Source organism: Hyperolius riggenbachi, chromosome 4 (assembly GCF_040937935.1).
Source record: "Hyperolius riggenbachi isolate aHypRig1 chromosome 4, aHypRig1.pri, whole genome shotgun sequence".
Classification (NCBI taxonomy): Eukaryota; Metazoa; Chordata; class Amphibia; order Anura; family Hyperoliidae; genus Hyperolius; species Hyperolius riggenbachi.
The window spans coordinates 315,624,716-315,643,929 of NC_090649.1; the positions used below are offsets into that span (position 1 = coordinate 315,624,716).

Here is a 19,214-nt window from a genome sequence, read left to right on the forward strand (position 1 = left end):
GTTTTCTGCCACACATAGCGTTTTGCATTTTGGCCACAAAGTTCCATTTTGGTCTCATCTGACCAGAGCACCTTCTTCCACATGTTTGCTGTGTCCCCCACATGGCTTGTGGCAAACTGCAAACGGGACTTCTTATGCTTTTCTGTTAACAATGGCTTTCTTCTTGCCACTCTTCCATAAAGGCCAACTTTGTGCAGTGCACGACTAATAGTTGTCCTATGGACAGATTCCCCCACCTGAGCTGTAGATCTCTGCAGCTCGTCCAGAGTCACCATGGGCCTCTTGACTGCATTTCTGATCAGCGTTCTCCTTGTTCAGCCTGTGAGTTTAGGTGGACGGCCTACTCCTTCCATTTCTGAATGATCACTTGAACAGTGCTCCGTGGGATGTTCAAGGCTTTGGAAATCTTTTTGTAGCCTAAGTGTAATGATCCGCTCAGCTGGCTGCACAGGCAGACAGCTGTTTGACCATTCCTTATGTCTAAGAGATGCAGGTCTCTGGAAAAGAGACCTGGCTTCATCTTGCAACTTTCAGAGTTGCTTTGCTGAGGGATTTGCATACATGCAAATTGTCCAGCTGTCTCCTTTGAGGGCTGGCAGTATAAAAGCCTTCTGCTCCCAGAAGGCTTTGCTGGTCATAACGGTTTGTTAAATACACTCCTGGAGTGTCAGCCTTCCCTGTTGGATTGTTATAGTTATCTTAGAGTAATTCTGGGGACTGCACTAGGCAGCTCCTCTAGTGCAGTTAGCCTGCTTATCTGTTTTGTCTATGCTGCCTCTCTGCTGTGATTGTCCTGTCGCCAACGGTGGTCGATAGGAAATCGTCCTGTCTGTCTGTGGGTGCTAACCAGAGCAGCGGTTGCTACTGATAGCCCCTTCTGTTTCATCTGTCTTACTTGGATTGCACCAGCCTCTAGCGGTAGCGGCTGTGGATCCTCCTGATCTGCTTTCTTGGAGTATAGCTGGAGCAGCGGTTGCTACCGGCTATCTCATCTGCCTGTCTTGCTTGGATCGCACTAGCCCCTAGCGGTAGCGGCTGTGGAACCTTCTGATCTGTGATCCTGTCCCTGAACCCGGATCGCACTCGCTCTGGCGGAAAGAGCAGTGGATCTTTCCTATCCTGTCCCTGAACCCGGATCGCACTCGCTCTGGCGGAAAGAGCAGTGGATCTTTCCTATCCTGTCCCTGAACATGGATCGCACTCGCTCTGGCAGAAAGAGCAGTGGATCCTGCTAAGCTCTGTTGCTTTACTTGGATCGCACTCACTCTGGCAGAAAGAGCAGTGGATCTTTCCTATCCTGTTTCCCTTCCGTCGGTCTGTCTTGTCTGATACGAATGCACTCCACAGCTCCATCTGCCGACAGGAATTTCCCTCTACAGGTGCGTTGCACCTTTTGCTGGGTTCTCGCAAATTATACGCTTGTGGAGGATTTCCACAGAATCAGTGCGCGTCCTGTGCGCTGACCACGGAGAGAATTCCACAATCGTTACACTAAGCCTGCTTTAAATTTCTCAATAACTTTATCCCTGACCTGTCTGGTGTGTTCTTTGGTGTTGTTGCTCCCAATAATCTCTTAGACAACCTCTGAGGCCATCACAGAGCACCTGTATTTGTACTGACATTAGATTACACACAGGTGCACTCTTTTAGTCATTAGCACTCATCAGGCAATGTCTATGGGCAACTGACTGCACTCAGACCAAAGGGGCTGAATAATTATGCACACCCCACTTTGCAGTTATTTAATTGTAAAAAATGTTTGGAATCATGTATGATTTTCATTCCACTTCTCACGTGTACACCACTTTGTATTGGTCTTTCGCGTGGAATTCCAATAAATTTGATTCATGTTTGTGTCAGTAATGTGACAAAATGTGGAAAACTTCAAGGGGGCCGAATACTTTTGCAAGCAACTGTATATGTATATGTGTATATATATATTCTTTACAAAGATATTCCCTAAAAAGGATTTGAACAATGATGCTGGTCAGCTTCCCTGCTCCCTACACAGTTTTTTGGCAGTTGGACAGAGCAACTGCCATTCACCAAGTGCTTTTGAAAATAAATATATCCCTGAGAATCCCCTATAAAGAGATGGACTAGTCCAAAACCTGTCACTTCTGTCAGATTTCTACTACCTACTGTAAGTGACAGCAACATAGGAGAAAAGTAATTTATGGCGCATTTTACTCTGGAAAATAATGTACTTATTTGTATATGCGCACATATTTTACATTTTACAGTTTTTCGCTGTAGTGCCCCTTAAAGTGTGAACATACAGTCCCTATCTCATTTGTTAACCAAAACCTACCTGTATTTTGCTAGTATTTGGCTCCACCTACATCATGTCATGGCCATGCCCGCTGTTGTCCCCCACTGTTGTCCCTGTGCCAAACTGTGTCACCTCACTTTGTACCTCTTTTGTCCCCCTCTGTCACCTCAAGTCCCAGTCTCATATCTGTTCTCCTTGTGCCTTTTGTCACCCTCTGTTGCTCCTGAGCCTCTTTTGTCAGCTTCTGTCACTTCTATAGGTATCCAGACATAGGTGCCCCAGTATAGGTAAGCCAGGTACAGGTGCCCCCAGTAAAGGTAGCCAGGTAGAGGTGGTGCTCCAGTATAGGTAGCAAGCTTAGCTATAGGTTCCCCGGTATAGGTAGCCAGGTACAGGTGGTGCCCTAATTATTTGACCCCTTACTGATTTTGTAAGTTTGTCCAATGACAAAGAAATGAAAAGTCTCAGAACAGTATCATTTCAATGGTAGGTTTATTTTAACAGTGGCAGATAGCACATCAAAAGGAAAATTGAAAAAATAACCTTAAATAAAAGATAGCAACTGATTTGCATTTCATTGAGTGAAATAAGTTTTTGAACCCCTACCAACCATTAAGAGTTCTGGCTCCCACAGAGTGGTTAGACACTTCTACTCAATTAGTCACCCTCATTAAGGACACCTGTCTTAACTAGTCACCTGTATAAAAGACACCTGTCCACAGAATCAATCAATCAAGCAGACCCCAAACTCTCCAACATGGGAAAGACCAAAGAGCTGTCCAAGGATGTCAGAGACAAAATTGTAGACCTGCACAAGGCTGGAATGGGCTACAAAACCATTAGCAAGAAGCTGGGAGAGAAGGTGACAACTGCTGGTGCGATTGTTCGAAAATGGAAGTAGCACAAAATGACCATCAATCGACCTCGCTCTGGGGCTCCACGCAAGATCTCACCTCATGGGGTGTCAATGGTTCTGAGAAAGGTGAAAAAGCATCCTAGAACTACACGGGAGGAGTTAGTGAATGACCTCAAATTAGCAGGGACCACAGTCACCAAGAAAACCATTGGAAACACATTACACCACAATGGATTAAAATCCTGCAGGGCTCGCAAGGTCCCCCTGCTCAAGAAGGCACATGTGCAGGCCCGTCTGAAGTTTGCCAATGAACACCTGAATGATTCTGTGAGTGACTGGGAGAAGGTGCTGTGGTCTGATGAGACCAAAATAGAGCTCTTTGGCATTAACTCAACTCGCTGTGTTTGGAGGAAGAAAAATGCTGCCTATGACCCCCAAAACACCGTCCCCACCGTCAAGCATGGGGGTGGAAACATTTTGCTTTGGGGGTGTTTTTCTGCTAAGGGCACAGGACAACTTAATCGCATTAACGGGAAAATGGACGGAGCCATGTATCGTGAAATCCTGAACGACAACCTCCTTCCCTCTGCCAGGAAACTGAAAATGGGTCGTGGATGGGTGTTCCAGCACAACAATGACCCAAAACATACAGCAAAGGCAACAAAGGAGTGGCTCAAGAAGAAGCACATTAAGGTCATGGAGTGGCCTAGTCAGTCCGCGGACCTTAATCCAATAGAAAACCTATGGAGGGAGCTCAAGCTCAGAGTTGCACAGAGACAGCCTCGAAACATTAGGGATTTAGAGATGATCTGCAAAGAGGAGTGGACCAACATTCCTCCTAAAATGTGTGCAAACTTGGTCATCAATTACAAGAAACGTTTGACCTCTGTGCTTGTAAACAAGGGTTTTTCCACTAAGTATTAAGTCTTTTATTGTTAGAGGGTTCAAAAACTTATTTCACTCAATGAAATGCAAATCAGTTGCTATCTTTTATTTAAGGTTATTTTTTCGATTTTCCTTTTGATGTGCTATCTGCCACTGTTAAAATAAACCTACCATTGAAATGATACTGTTCTGAGACTTTTCATTTCTTTGACATTGGACAAACTTACAAAATCAGTGAGGGGTCAAATAATTATTTCCTCCACTGTAGGTGCTGCAGTATAGGTAGCCAGGCACAGGTAGTGCCCTCAGTATAGGCAGTGAGCTATAGGTGCTGCAGTATATAGGCAGCCAAGTACAGGTGGTGCCCTCAGTATAGGTAGCGAGCTATAGGTTCTGCAGTATATAGGTAGCCAGGTACAGGTGGTGCCCCAATGTAGGTAGCAAGCTATAGGTGCTGCAGTATTGGTTATAAAGTGACTTACGTAACCCCGTTCCAACGTGGACTCCTCTCCCTGGGCTCTACTGTTCTCCCCCTCTTGCCGCATCCTATCGCAATGGTTACTTTCGGCGGCACCTCTGACATCATGAGAGGCACCGCCAGGTAACCATGGAGATAGGACGCTAACCTGGCAGTGGCGACAGGAGGAGAGGGTCCGACGACAGAAGGAGAGTGCGGCGAGAAGAGTCAGCGCAGGAACAAGGTTACGCGAATTACTGGGGACCCCCTGGGGCTGCACAGGGCAGGTCGGTGGGCGGCCGCCAGCAGCAGAATGAAGCTCCACCTCTACAGTGTGACCCAAAGGAGGGGAGTGCCTCGCTTCTACACTGGTGGCGCCCCTGCTACTGTTCTAAAAATCAGAATGTGTCCATCACAACAGAAGTGACCAGGGCAGGATTTCTGGGAAGGCTACTAGTGGCTGGACAGTGTAATGGTTAAGGGCTCTGCCTCTGACACAGGAGACCCGGGTTCGAATCTCGGCTCTGCCTGTTCAGTAAGCCAGCACCTATTCAGTAGGAGACCTTGGGCAAGACTCCCTAACACTGCTACTGCCTATAGAGCGCGTCCTAGTGGCTGCAGCTCTGGCGCTTTCAGTCCGCCAGGAGAAAAGTGCAATATAAATGTTCTGTGTTTGTTTGTTTGTACTAAGGCCCAAGCCTTGGGCGGCTACATATTGAAGAGGGGTTGCTGCACATGGAAAAGGCTGCAAATTGAAACGAAGGTTGCAAATGGGGAATAACACACAGAAGAGGGGAGCTGTTGCACAATGTAGCTGTAAATGACAGAGAGGGGATGCTGTGCATGCATGTTTCATATAAATCAGGGGGCTGCACATGAAATTGGAGGAGTCAGGACACTGCTGCAAATTGAAGGGTGGCAGCAAGAAAGTTGGCCTAGGGGCACTACAAATATAAAACTAGCCTTGGAAGTGACCCTACAAGCTGGAATAGTTCCACCTGCTTTTGATGTCTCGCTCTAGCACTAAAAGCATTTAACCACGAGCGATGAGCTGACGCAATAGCCACAATTATAACAATTTAATGGCCCATCAGATCTGCTTTCATACTACAGTGCTCTTGTAAGACGATGAACTTATTTCCTTCACTCATTTAGTTTCCTCTCTACATGCCAGACGGCAACACATAGCGCATATGTGCACCAGTACATCCCCTCGGAGAGGGCGTGGCCTAGAGCGCTGGCTTGAACATGCCCAGTACGCCTGTTACTGCAGCACCTGCACCTCACGCTGTCTGGCTCTGAACGCACACCGCGGCCGGGCAGAGGGACAGAAGCTGTCGCATCTCCAGCCCTCGGCGTCCAGTTCCTGCAGGGCTGGAGCAGCCACAATGCGAGGACTCCATAACGCCCTAACAGCAGCTGCCAATTGCCAACAACATTCGCTCCCAGGCCAGCCCAGCAGCAGCACTAGCCGCCCAGCGCGTGCGTGAGGCGCTGTCACGTGAGCCAATGCCTGCGCTGGGTGTAGCTACCAATGTGTCATGTGCGAGCGAGCTGGGCGGTGCGAGTGCCTCTGAGTTTGTACGTGGCCCCGCCCCCTCTTCTGGCGGGCCCCCGGATGACGTCTCCTGGTTGGAGGTGCTGGGCTTCCTGGGCAAGCTGCTGGGCGCAGTCGCCGCGCTGAAAGCAGCAGAGTACCTGCTCCGTGCGCTGTGTGCAGTCATGGCCTGGAAGTCAGGGGGAGCCAGCCACTCCGAGCTGGTCGGCAACCTGCGCAGTGAGTGTGTGAGGGAGGGGCGGTAGCAGCAGCAGCACGTATCTGCTGCTCACACAACTGTCATATCATCATCAGCAACAACACCAGCACACTGACCGACATGCAGGACGCCACTGGCGCTCAGCAATGCATTCCACTGACATGTTGAGAGGTGCATCAGACGTGTAATACGCATCTGACATTTCTTGCACAGGCTGAGTCCCGCAAATTGTGATGCTGGTGAAGTCAGAGCGTACATGGGCAGAATATTGGCAGATTAGCTGATAGTTGCCATACTGTTTGTGGCATTCTATGCCTCCTTCTTGCAGAGTCTGCAGGATTTCACATATCCTGTGTGTAAGGTTACTAGTGCTCTCAGAGCTCCTAGTGTGTCAGTAACACATGGCTTGAAAGAGCATCCCTGCATCATGCCTTCATTATGGCTGAGTGCAATGTACAGTACTCTCATTTTATATACTTGATAATCTACAATAGTATATATACACCTAGGCGCACACACACCTTAGTAAGTAGCACATGGAGAGCAGAGTATGGATACAACACAAGCTAGAGTTCTGCCAAGCATGTGTCTAACCTTTTCTTCCCTCCTCTCCAATTGTTGTAAATTACGGAAAATTGAATACTCACCTGCCGTTTTTTTTCCTTTCCAGATGTGTCCATGGCAGCATGGTTGGGTTAAGTCCCGCCCACTTGACCCCTATAGGACCATCCTTATAAATGTCTCCCTTAAGCTCCCCCCTTGTAATCTTTGGACTCGGAAACACCGAATCTAGGGAGGGAGCCCCGTGCTGCTATGGACACATCTGGAAAGGAAAATTACCAGCTGGTGAGTATTCAATTTTCCGTATTCCACATGTTTCCATGGCAGCATGGTCGGGAGATAACTAGTAAATAAAACCCAGGGAGGGGTGAGGTGTAATGCTGAACAAGTTTAATTAACTCAAACTAGCAGTTAACACACTGGATCCAAACTGTAATGTAGAGTTGACCGCTGGGTCCACTCTGTAATGTCTCATAAATGTATTTAATGACGACCAATTGGCCGCTTGACAAATTTTTTCAGGTGAAACTTTGCAGAATGCAGCCCAAGAGGCTGCCATACCTCTCGTAGAGTGAGCTGTCACTTGCTGTGGAGGTGTTACTTTTATATGCCTCCTGGATAGTTCTCATCAGCCAGTTAGCTATAGTTCGTGACGAAGCCAGTTGGCCAACTCTATATCCTGTTGGTATAATGAAAAGTCTTTCCGTTTTACGTAAGTCTTTAGTTTTCTCTATATAGATCTTTAAAGTATTTCCCACATCTAAGGGATGGGGTAATGGGTTAGTCTCGTCAAAAAGGTTTGGCAGTGTCCACTCTTGGTTGAAATGGTAGATCGAAGAGACTTTAGGCACAAAATGTTGTATAGGTCTCAACACTACTCTGTCTGTATAGAAAGTTAAGGCCGGTTCTTCATGGCCTAATGCTTGCAATTCAGAAATTCTTCTGGCGGATGCCATGGCCACCGCAGTGTTCTCCCCAGAATTTTTTTCCAGCCGGGTGGCATGAAAAAGTAGCCGGGTGGGGAGCAACCAGGGGAATGAAGGGCCAGCGCAAAAAAATGGATGTGGGCGTGGCTTAGGCAGAGATATGACTATGGCAGGATTAGATTGTGAGCTCCTCTGAGGAAAGTCAGTGGCATGACTATGTACTCTGTAAAGTGCTGCAGAAGATGTCAGTGCTATATAAATACATAATAATAATATGGTAGGACATAAGACTATGACTATGGTAGGATTAGATTGTGAGCTCCTCTGAGTACAGTCAGGCAGTGACATGACTATGTATTCTGTAAAGTGCTGCAGGAGATGTCAGTGGAATATAAATACATAATAATAATATGGTAGGACATAAGACTATGACTATGGTAGGATTAGATTGTGAGCTCCTCTACGGACAGTCAGTCAGTGACATGACTATGTAGTCTGTAAAGTGTGGCAGAAGATGTCAGTGCTATAAATGCATCATAATAAATATGGTAGGATATTAGACTATGAAAGGATTAGATTGTGAGCTCCTCTGAGGACAGCTAGTGACATTACTATGTACTCTGTAAAGTGCTGCAGGAGATGGCAGTGCTATATAAATACATAATAATACTAATATGATAGGACATTAGACTATGGTAGGATTAAATTAGTAATTAAAGAAGACCTAAAGTGAGGTAAAGACGTTAAATCTTACTTACCTGGGGCGTCTTCCAGCCCCCTGTAGTCCTTCAGGTGCCGTGCTGTCCCCCAGGTCCTTTCTGTTGTGCAGCTGTCACACTATGTGCTGTGCCAGCCTCACGCACCTCCTCGATTCAGTTCCCATGGCCAGCAGTGTTCTGGGCATCCGCAGTTTGTAAAATGTCTCAAATGTGCATGCACAGAATGCTCCAGGACACGGATGCACAATTGAGGAGGCACGTGGCCAGGACAGCACATGCGCAGTAGTCCAGCCAGCTAGATTTTGGAGGAACACATAATAGAGCAGACTGGGAGGACAGCGAGGGAGCTGAAGGACTACAGGTCCCAGGTAAGTAAAAATCTATATTTCTTTCCCTTTCTGTCACTTTATGTCAGTCAACGAAAACTTCAGTCAGTGAAACACATATTGAGGTTTACTTAAGTTGGCCATACTTTTCTCGACTTGATGGCTGATCAACCATCCAATTTGATAATTATCAAATTGGATAAAATTGGTGCCGCCAAGAGCATGCCTAATCAACGACGCAACCTATTTTGGGACGACAGACATGCTGCAAGATGCTGGCCCACCATGTTTGATCGGTTGTGCGCGGTAACAGTGAGCGATATCTTATTGGGATGAACTACGAAACCCACAGCGCTGTTCACAAAGTGTGTAAATGTGCCCCGTGTGTATTTCCACATTACCTGTCCTATGTTGCCCCCTGCACAGTACCCATTTGTCTTCAGCTTCTTCCTCTTCCATTTGTGCCTCACGCTGCCGGCGTATAGCGCGAGTGACGTAAAGCCATTCAGCCAGAACTTTTCCCTACCCCCCTCCTTGCAGAACTGATAAGGACCCGGGACTTCCACAGATGAGACTGCAGGGTCCTAATGCTGACCTGCTAAAGTAAAGGTGTCCATACATCTAGTGATGATGGGCAGATTAAATCAAGAGACAAATCTCTCGCTGATCAAATCTGATTAGAGAGAGATCTGTTGGGTGCCCATACACTGCAGGTCAATTCCCGATTGATTTCAGCTTGAAATCTCTCAGGAATCATCCGAATCCACTGCCTCCCCCCCCCCCCAGGTGTATAAATGTACCCCCTGTGTGTGCATTTATACATTACCTGTCCTGTGTCACCCACTGCGCAGTGCCCATCTGCCTGCCGCTTCCTGCTCCTCCATTTGCACTTCACATGCTGCAGGTGTTTATTGCGTGGCGTGTGTGACGTCACTCGCGCTATACGCCGGCAGCGTGAGGCACAAATGGAAGAGGAAGAAGCTGAAGACAGATGGGTACTGTGCAGGGGGCAACATAGGACAGGTAATGTGGAAATACACACGGGGCACATTTACACACTTTGTGAACAGCGCTGTGGGTTTCGTAGTTCATCCCGACGCGCCCACCCATTTGGCTCTGGGGAGAACACTGCACCAGGAACACTGCTTTTTGGGTCAGATGCAAGAGAGAACATTGTTCTGGAGGGTTATATGGAGCTTTTGTTAAGGTTTCCAAGACCAATGGTAAATCCCACTTGGGAAAGATAGACTTGATTGGTGGTTTCTGCTTCATTACTCCTTTCAAAAACTGTATAATCAATGGATGGAATGCCCATCTTTGGTCTGTTAGTGCTGACAGTGCCGTCACTTGTACTTTCAGTGTTTGATATTCCAAGCCTTTATCTAGTCCTGTTTGGAGAAAACTTAAGACATCCGTTACCATGGGCTTAAGAGGATTGATGTTATGAAGCGATGAAAAATCTTCAAATCTTGACCAGACTCTATGGTATGAGGCATTAGTTGTTGGTTTTCTTGCCTTTAGAATGGTCTGGATTACATCTGCTGAACACCCTAAAGACTCCAGTTTCCTCCTCTCAATTTCCACACTGCTAACTTTAAGGTGGCAGGGTTGGGATGACCTACCGGTCCTTGCGTAAGTAGATTCGGCGTTGTTGGTAGTAGCCAGGGATGTTCCACCTTCAATTGCCATAGCAGCGGGAACCATGGCCTCCTTGGCCAGAACGGTATTACAGCTATTAGTGTAACTCCTTCCTGTATCACTCTCTGAAGTAAACGTTGAATCAGTGGAATTGGGGGAAACACATATGCTATGTGAAAATTACAAGGAGCTACCAGTGCGTCCACTGCTTCCGCTGCTGGTGTTTGCCATCTTGAGATAAATCTCTTGCACTTCCTGTTGTGTCTGGTTGCCATTAGATCCATCTCTGGGTTGCCAAATTGCTCGCATATTTGCTGAAAAATCTTGTCGTCTAATGACCACTCGTTGTTGTCCAACTGAGTTCTGCTTAGATAATCTGCCGTTACATTCTGTATCCCTGGGAGATGAATGGCTGTCAAGCTTCTGAAATGTGTTTCTGCTATCTTGAAAATTGGGGCAACTTCCTGAAGAAGTTTTTTCGATCTTGTCCCCCCCCCCCCCCCCCCCCCCCCCTGTTTCCTTATGTATGCCACTGCCGTCAGATTGTCCATATGTAAGATTACATCTGCCCCCTGGAGTTGATTCTTGAACTTGGAGAGGGCCATAAATGCTGCTCTGATCTCCAACTCGTTTGCTGATACTTGTCTCTTGGATGGTGTCCAAGTTCCCTGCATTGTGTGAGTCTGCAGGTGTGCTCCCCAGCCTTTCTGGCTGGCATCGGTGGTCAGTATTATTCCTTTCGGCTGCTGAATGTATAATGGCTTTGTTAGGTTGTCTCTCTCCAGCCACCAGCGTAAACCGTTTCGCATCTGCTGAGTTATTACCAGGGCTGTGGAGTCGGAGTCGTGGAGTCGGGAAAAAATGCACTGATTTCGACTCCTAATGAATTTGTAACTGTAATTAAAATAGAAAATATGATAAAATGTTCTATTTCTCAGATAATAGTCATTAAAAATTATGTATATATACAGTAATATATTAATAAGAAAAAATTGAGAATTGGCTATTGGGTGCATGAGAAATTACAAACAACTTTATTACAAATATAAATAGAAACCACCAAAACACACAATCCCCTCAGTATAATAAAAACTATTGAAGTAAATAGCTAGCTCAGGCCCCCCCGGGACCCCCACCTAGAGAAAAATTGATGAGGCTGCAGTCCTCAAAAAAGTGTCCCACTGGTGCAGGCTAGTAGGCCAAGTGTTCAAACACTGAGGCAAACAAAACAATTTTTTTTTCTCAAATGGACTCCAGAATAAGCTGAAGAGCATATGCAAGTGGCACTTAAGGAGATGTATCTTTGCAATCCTCAGAAGCATGTAGCAACGCTGAATCTCAGATCTGGACTGGAAGTATAAATATCTCGTATGTTGAATAAGATAGGCCACACAGATGCACAAATGTAGGCTTGTCCAGCAGGGAGGTTAGTATGCAGCAGTATCACATGCGGTCTTAAGCAGCAGAAAAGCATGAAGCAGCATCAGTTCCTGAACAGGCATGCAAACTCCTTATGTGAAAAAGGAGTGAAGCAACCACACCAGTATGAAACAGCAGACTTCTCAAGCACAGATGTAAATATGCAGAGGCCTCATGTATGACAGACAAAGACAGGTAAAGTCACGGCCTGATATCTTAAATGGTCCCCCAATCGCAGGGAAGGTCAGGACAGTATATACTTGATGTACATCAGAGCCATGGATAAAGGTGCTTGAGACAAAGCGTGGTAAAACAAGATGTCAATGTAAGCCACTATGCCAGATAGCATGCATGTGCAGCATGGAGATCCATAGTTACCATCCTGAGGTATGAATCAAGTAGAACCTGCAAAATGTTCAGCGGATCCTGCAGAAATTTCAATGGCTCCAGGGGTGATGCCAGGGAGAGCTGGAGGCTGTCTGATAGCCTGACATGTTTCGCCGCCTCTCGCGGCTTTTTCAAAGGCAAACAGCAGAATATGCAGTGTACACGCCATAACGGCGTATTTAAACATTCCCATAGGAGTCCCGAGCCCGCCTACCCCCGCTCACATCCACCATGCGCGACAGGGACGCATCGAGCGGCAGAACGCCGCAGGACACGCCCCCCGACGCACAGCGCGGACGCGTGGGCGGCGGCCCGCTGGAGCGCAAAAGGCGCTCCACCATAGCAGCCAGGAAGCGTACAACGCCACACAGGGCGGCATGCAGCGGGGCAACGCCCAGAGGCAGAGCCGGGGCGGGGACAAACGGGGCAGGGAGCCAGAACCAAAATATATCCAAAACATTAATTCCAAAAAGAGCCATCACAGCCCTGTAGCCTGTATATTCACAGGGCCAGATGTGCTGTTAAACATTTACATGTATATAAAAGAAAAGAAAAAGAGACAAGGAAATGCCGCGACCTTGGTTAGAGATCGGACAGCCGATCACACACATAGGACCAGGGTCGCGCATTATATCCATGTCTCAAGTCCGTACTAAAACAAAAACTATATAGAATCAGGGCGAGGAGAGAAAACCAAAAATAATATTACAAATGGCTGGGTCCAACCTTAAGTGCACCCAGCCAATAATGGTCAAACATTAGCCACAGGGGAGGAAGAAAAGCACATACAGAGTAGGGGCAATCAGCACCCGAAAAATTGGAGGGGAGCAACACAGAGCAGTCAAGCAAATCCAGTCTATTCGGGTAAGAAAACCCGATTATTGATGCTATCATTTAAACCCTTGGGTTCCGTGGTCTTTAAATTAAAAATCCATCTGGATTCAAGTTGTAACAATTTTCTATCAATATCGCCACCTCTAGGATGTATATGTATTCTATCTAAACCCACAAATTTAATGAAACTAGGGTTACCCCTATGCTCAAGATGTACATGTCTGGAAATGGGGGATTTGAAATTACAAGTCGTGATGTCACCAACATGGTCCTTAATTCTCTCTTTGAAAGCCCTTGCGGTCCTGCCAATGTAAAAACATCCGCATTTGCAGTATAGGAGGTAGATCACACCTATCGTGTTGCAATTTACAAAATGTTGCAACCACCATTCGCGACGATTTGGTAGCATCACTGACTTGCCAGTTGACAGATAGCGACAATATACGCAACCCCCACATGTGTATGTCCCGGTTACCGTACAATGTCTATTGGGTCCCTCCCTACCCCAAAAATGACTAGAGGTGAGCATATTCCTCAAAGTGGGGCTTCGTCTATAGGTAATTTGCGGAGTAGGTGACACAAACTCCATAAGATTTCTATCGGATGTCAAGACATGCCAATGCCGACGGAGAACCCTCTCCACCTCATTCCTCTGATCGTTAAAACGAGTAATTAAACGCGTTGTACTGTTGGTATCAATAACCTTGGTCTTTTTAATAAGCAAATCTGAGCGATTAGCTGTCTTAGCTCGTTTATATGCCTTTTTGAGCCATTTGTCCTTGTATCCTCGCTCCCTAAAACGGGAGCGTAATGACTTGTGCTGCTTCAATAAAGCAGTCCCCGTATTTTTAAGGTCAGATATACATATCTGATTGTGACTGTATATATGATGTGTACACAGGAATCTCTTATATATACTAAATAACATCTATGCTGTAAGAATAAAGCCTGATGTGTAGCTGTGTCACTAATAGAGATGGTCAACGAGATGGAAATAATTCTGCATTGATGCTGATTTATGCAAATGTATGCACTCCCTTTGCTGATGAAATCAAATAATTTGATATGTTGTTAAAATTTGGTTTGGTGACTACAAATTAAAGGGTAACTGAGACGGATGAAAAGTAAAGTTTTATACATACCTGGGGCTTCCTCCAGCCCCCTTCAGGCTAATCAGTCCCTCGCTGTCCTCCACCACCTGGATCTTCTGCTATGAGTCCTGGTAATTCAGCCAGTCAGCGCTGTCCGGCCGCATGCCGCTCCCACAGCCAGGAACATTCTGCACCTGCGCAATAGTGCTGCACAGGTGTAGTATGCTCCTGGTGGCGGAGTGTGTGCATGCGCACTACGCCCGACTGGCTCAAGTACCTGGACTCATAGCAGAAGATCCAGGTGGTGGAGGAGGACAACGAGGGACTGATTATCCTGAAGGCAGCTGGAGGAAGCCCCAGGTATGTATAAAACTTTAATTTCATCTGTCTCAGGTTTACTTTGTTACACAGTAGTACTATACTATACATATGCACTCCCCACAGAGCTGCAGGGAATCCACCGAGAATGCTGTGCACATTGAACACAGAGGTGTTGTCTGTTTACAATCTCCTCATTTCCTTGCAGAGTACCTGCACATCATTCTTACATGTACCCACACTTACATTGCCTAGGGCCTGATAGATGTTCTTTGTTCCGGTTTGTACCTTTTACAAGTACTCTTACCAAGGACTAGTTTTAGTCTAAAGGGAATAAATATAGTAGTCTACATATCCTTCTCACTTCAGTTGTCTTGTAAAATTCCTAAGCCTTGGCAGTTAAGAAACGAATTTTATGTTACATACTTTTAATCAACAAAATTGTAATATGCAAATTAGAGGAGTCTGAGTCGGTGGAATCCTAAACTAAGGAGTCGGAGTCGGTGGATTTTTGAACCGACTCCACAGCCCTGGTTATTACGATCGGTTGGTTCCATTGTTCTGTCTTCCATTGGTGAAGAAATCCTGTTTGCCACTGCCTGTTATGCCATTGTGCCCATCGGACCATTGGGATGGTAGATGTTAATGTTCCCAGTAGACTGAGGCACGGTCTTGCTGTTATAACCTCGTTCTTCAACATATCCTGTACTAGAGACTGAATATTCAACAGTTTGTTTTCCGGTAGGCTGACCGTATTGTGTTCTGTTTGGAGACGTGCCCCTAGAAATTGAATGTCTCTTGTCGGTTCCAACTGACTTTTTGTGAAATTGATCTTCCAACCAAACCTCTGTAGTTCTGCAATGAAGTAGCTGTTTGTGTTGGCCTATGGTTTCTTGATCTTGGTGGAGTAATAGCAGGTCGTCTAAATAATGATGTAGTCTGAGACCCTTCATTCTTAGTGTTTCCACAAATGCTAATAGAACCTTTGAAAATGTCCTGGGCGCAGTTGATATGCCGAATGGAAGGCATCTGAACTGTAGATGTAAGTCCCCTATCACGAATCTTAGGTATTTCTGATAGTTCGTGTGGATTAGAATGTGCAGATATGCATCCTCCAGGTCTATGGAGAGAGCCCAATCCTTGACTAATAGGACTTTCAGTATAGTTAGCAAAGTTTCCATTTTGAAATGTTCTGTGCTGATATACGAGTTTAGCTTCCTGAGGTCCATGACAGGTCTCAGTTCTCCTGATTTTTTTCTTCACGAAGAAGAGAGGAGAGTAGACTCCTAATCCTCTCTCTTCGATTGGGACTTCGATTATGGCTTGCTTCAGGATTAATTCCTTTACGTATTTGTGAAGAATACTTCTCTTGTCTTTGTTGTTCACCGGAATGTTCGTGTGTACACACATGTCCGGGGGTAGAGTTTTGAATGTCCATCGGTGCCCCCCGGTTATAGTTTGTCGTACCCATTGGTCGTCGACCTCCTCCGTCCAGACATCTCCGAAGGTCTGAAGTCTGCCCCTACCGGCGATGCCTGGACGGACGGAACATCAAAACGACTTCTGGGAGGACGAGGACTGCCCTGATTTCTTTTGCCTATTCAATTTTGAGAGGGTGGATTGAGAGCTTTGCCAATTCTTCTTAAAATCCCGTGTAGGCCTATAAGAAGTGTTACTTCTAAATCTGGACTGGTAGTTATTTCTCTGGAATATCGGTCTTTTATTTTTGCGATCCTGTGGAATCAGCCCTGATTTCCCTCCAGTTACTCTCTTTATGGCTGTGTCCATCTCTTCTCCGAATATGTTCCTTCCGTCATACGGAATTTTGCACCAGTCCTGTTTTGAATTGGAATCTGCAGACCAGCTTTTGAGCCATAATGCTCTCTTCGCAATGACTGAATGTAACATAGATTTCGTAGAGCATCTTAACACATCAACCGCGACTTCACCTATGAAGTCCGCTGTCAGTTTAACGTCATCCAGAGCTGTGATTATTGTCTCTCTGTCTGTATCAGACCTTAATGCCTCCTCAATATTATGGGTCCACACTTGTAAGGCTTCTGCTACAGAAGTTAGGGCTATAGCCGGTTTACAAGGCGCTCCCTGAGGAGATATATATATATATATATATATATATATATATATATATATATATATATATATATATATATATATATATATATATATATATAATCTATATCTCTATCTATCTATCTATCTATCTTAAATTCATTGTCAATCTTCCTTTCCAGAGGATCTTTGAACGAGACTGCGTCGTCTCTAGGCAGTGTCACATGCTTTGCCAAACCGACCACTGACGCATCAACTCTTGGTGGTTCGTCAGGTTATTTAAAGAGACTCCGTAACAAAAATTTCATCCGGTTTTATTCCATCCTACAAGTTCCAAAATCTATTCTAATGTGTTCTGGCTAACTGCAGCACTTTCTACTATCGCAGTCTCTGTAATAAATCAACTTATCTCTCTCCTGTCAGACTTGTCGGCCTGTGTCTGGAAGGCTGCCAAGTTCTTCAGTGTTGTGGTTCTGTGATGCATCTCCCCCCTCCAGGCCCCTCTCTGCACACTGCTGTGTGTTATTTAAATTAGTGCAGCTTCTCTCTGCTCTATTATCTTTTACAAGCTGGATAAATCCTCCTCTGAGCTGGCTGGGCTTTCACATACTGATGAATTACATACAGGCAGAGCTGTCTGCACTCTGCAGGAAGAAACAGCCTGACACTTCAGTGGAAGATAGCTGCAGGGGGAAAGAAACACACAAATGATCTCTTGAGATTCAAAAGGAAGGGTGTATACAGCCTGCTTGTGTATGGATGTATTTTCTATGTGTGGACATAGTGTACATCAACCTACTTCCTGTTTTGGTGGCCATTTTGTTTGTTTATAAACAAACTTTTTAAAACTGTTTTTACCCCACTTTTAATGCGGCGGGGAGCGGTGATATTGTGACAGAGGGGAATAGGAGATGTCCCCTAACGCACTGGTATGTTTACTTTTGTGTGATTTTGAAAATACAGATTCTCTTTAAGTTTAGTCTCCTCCATCGGGTACAGTTTGTTAAACCTATTGGAAGGTACTGTCTTTTTCTCAGTTTTTTTTTCCTCCACTCCTCTTGCATTATCTCATGTATAACGTCCATCAGGGGAAACGGTTTCACCGGTTTTTTTTTTGTTTGTTTTTTTTAAATGCAAGTAATACTCTCTTTGGTTACTTGTCGTTGGTTCTTGTTCGTCTTGCCCCTCTATGGCTTCCCTAATAGCCGTTACATATGGCTGAACTAAGTTGAAATTAAAACCTACTTCCGGTAGGTCTGTCTCTGTATCTGAGTTTATTGGATCTGGTTGTGTAGGCTGTTCCACCGCCGGAGGTTGTGCTGGTGGTAGGGAAGCGATATAATTATTCATGGATTCCTGAACTGCTTCCTTGATCATGGCAGCCATATCCTTAGGTGGCTCCTGTTGTTTCGCCATTGCGTGAAAGCAAGATCGACACACTAGCTTATCTGGTAAAGGATGATCGCCACAAGCCCAACACCTCTTCCTAGATGAACGGTGTCTGCTGGGGGATCTGCTGTAACGTCGTCTCCTTGACGGTGAGCGTCGTCTCGAGCGTGACCTGCTGCGAGATCTGGTGTGAGCCTTTTTTGCTTTTTTATGTTGTCGTGAGCGTGATCTTGACCTTGATTGACGTTTGTCAGATCTGCTTGCTCTGTGCTCTGTCTCTTTAATATAGCTGTAGAGACACAAGAGCAGATGTCAGTTCAGCACTCTCCTGAAAATAAAGTATACTCACATAAACAACTCCCCCCCCCCCCCCCCCCTTTCCTACCTACTACTTGACTGGTCAATGTTATGTGGCTGCTCCTACTCCATATTAACAGCCTCTGCTGTAAAGAAAAAAATGCAACAATGAGAAACCCTAAAGAAAAAGCAAATGCACAAAGTAATCCAGCTTTTCAGATAAAAATCACTTACTAGTGACAATATAAGGGGAATCTTGCTGCTGCAGGATGAAATCCGCCGCGTACTGTCGCAATGCCTCCTCCATAATGAAGATTTCCGTGGTAAGGACGCTAGGAGAGGTTTAAATAACCCTCCTCTGTGAACCAATTAGCGCGCAGAGCTCTGCTGCACACGATAACGGAGAAGGGAGGGCGGAAACACAATGCGTAGCCATAGGAGGCGCGCTCCCTAAGCCCTGCCCGCCGACCAATAGCCACACAGAAATCCGGAAATGGGCGGAAGAAAGTAATGGCCCGCAGATGGAGCGCATGCGATCCGCCACCGCAGTGAAACCAGCAGGCAGGGCAGCCAGAGCGGCGTTAAGCCGCATGGAAGAAGGGAACCCGGAAGGCTTTACCTGTCTTAGCGTCCCTTAGTCCGCGACCAGAAGCGGATTCCTTCCCAAGCGGTGAGTTATTTAAACTCTGTGCTGGGAACTTCAGGCAGGGGATGCCAGGCCTGTATGGAAGGAGAGGGTAGGGAGTTGCAGAGTTGTTCCATATAAAATACTTGTTCAGCATGGATGATCCATCTAGGTGTCAGGTGTGCACGAGGACAAAAAGATTACAAGGGGGGAGCTTAAGGGAGACATTTATAAGGATGGTCCTATAGAGGTCAAGTGGGCGGGACTTAACCCGACTGTGCTGCCATGGAAAAATATGGAAAGTGGCAATTGGACAAGAATTTGGCCTGGAAAAAAATCAGATTTGGAAAGCAATTGCTTAATTTCCTGGCATCATAATTCATGTTG

General features: G+C 45.9%; 1 protein-coding gene across 2 annotated transcripts in view; it reads left to right on the forward strand.

Moving 5' to 3' along the window:
- Positions 1-5,748: 5,748 nt before the first annotated feature.
- The window catches only part of PCMT1 (protein-L-isoaspartate (D-aspartate) O-methyltransferase), a 112,177-nt gene continuing 98,711 nt past the window's right edge, over positions 5,749-19,214 (forward strand). Inside the window, exon 1 of one of the 2 annotated variants that reach the window (XM_068231688.1) lies at positions 5,749-6,247. In XM_068231688.1, the coding sequence (XP_068087789.1) occupies positions 5,980-6,247 (268 nt within the window). In that variant the 5' untranslated portion in view covers positions 5,749-5,979. The remainder of the gene's footprint in view (positions 6,248-19,214) is intronic. The other variant, XM_068231686.1, reaches the window with a different exon arrangement.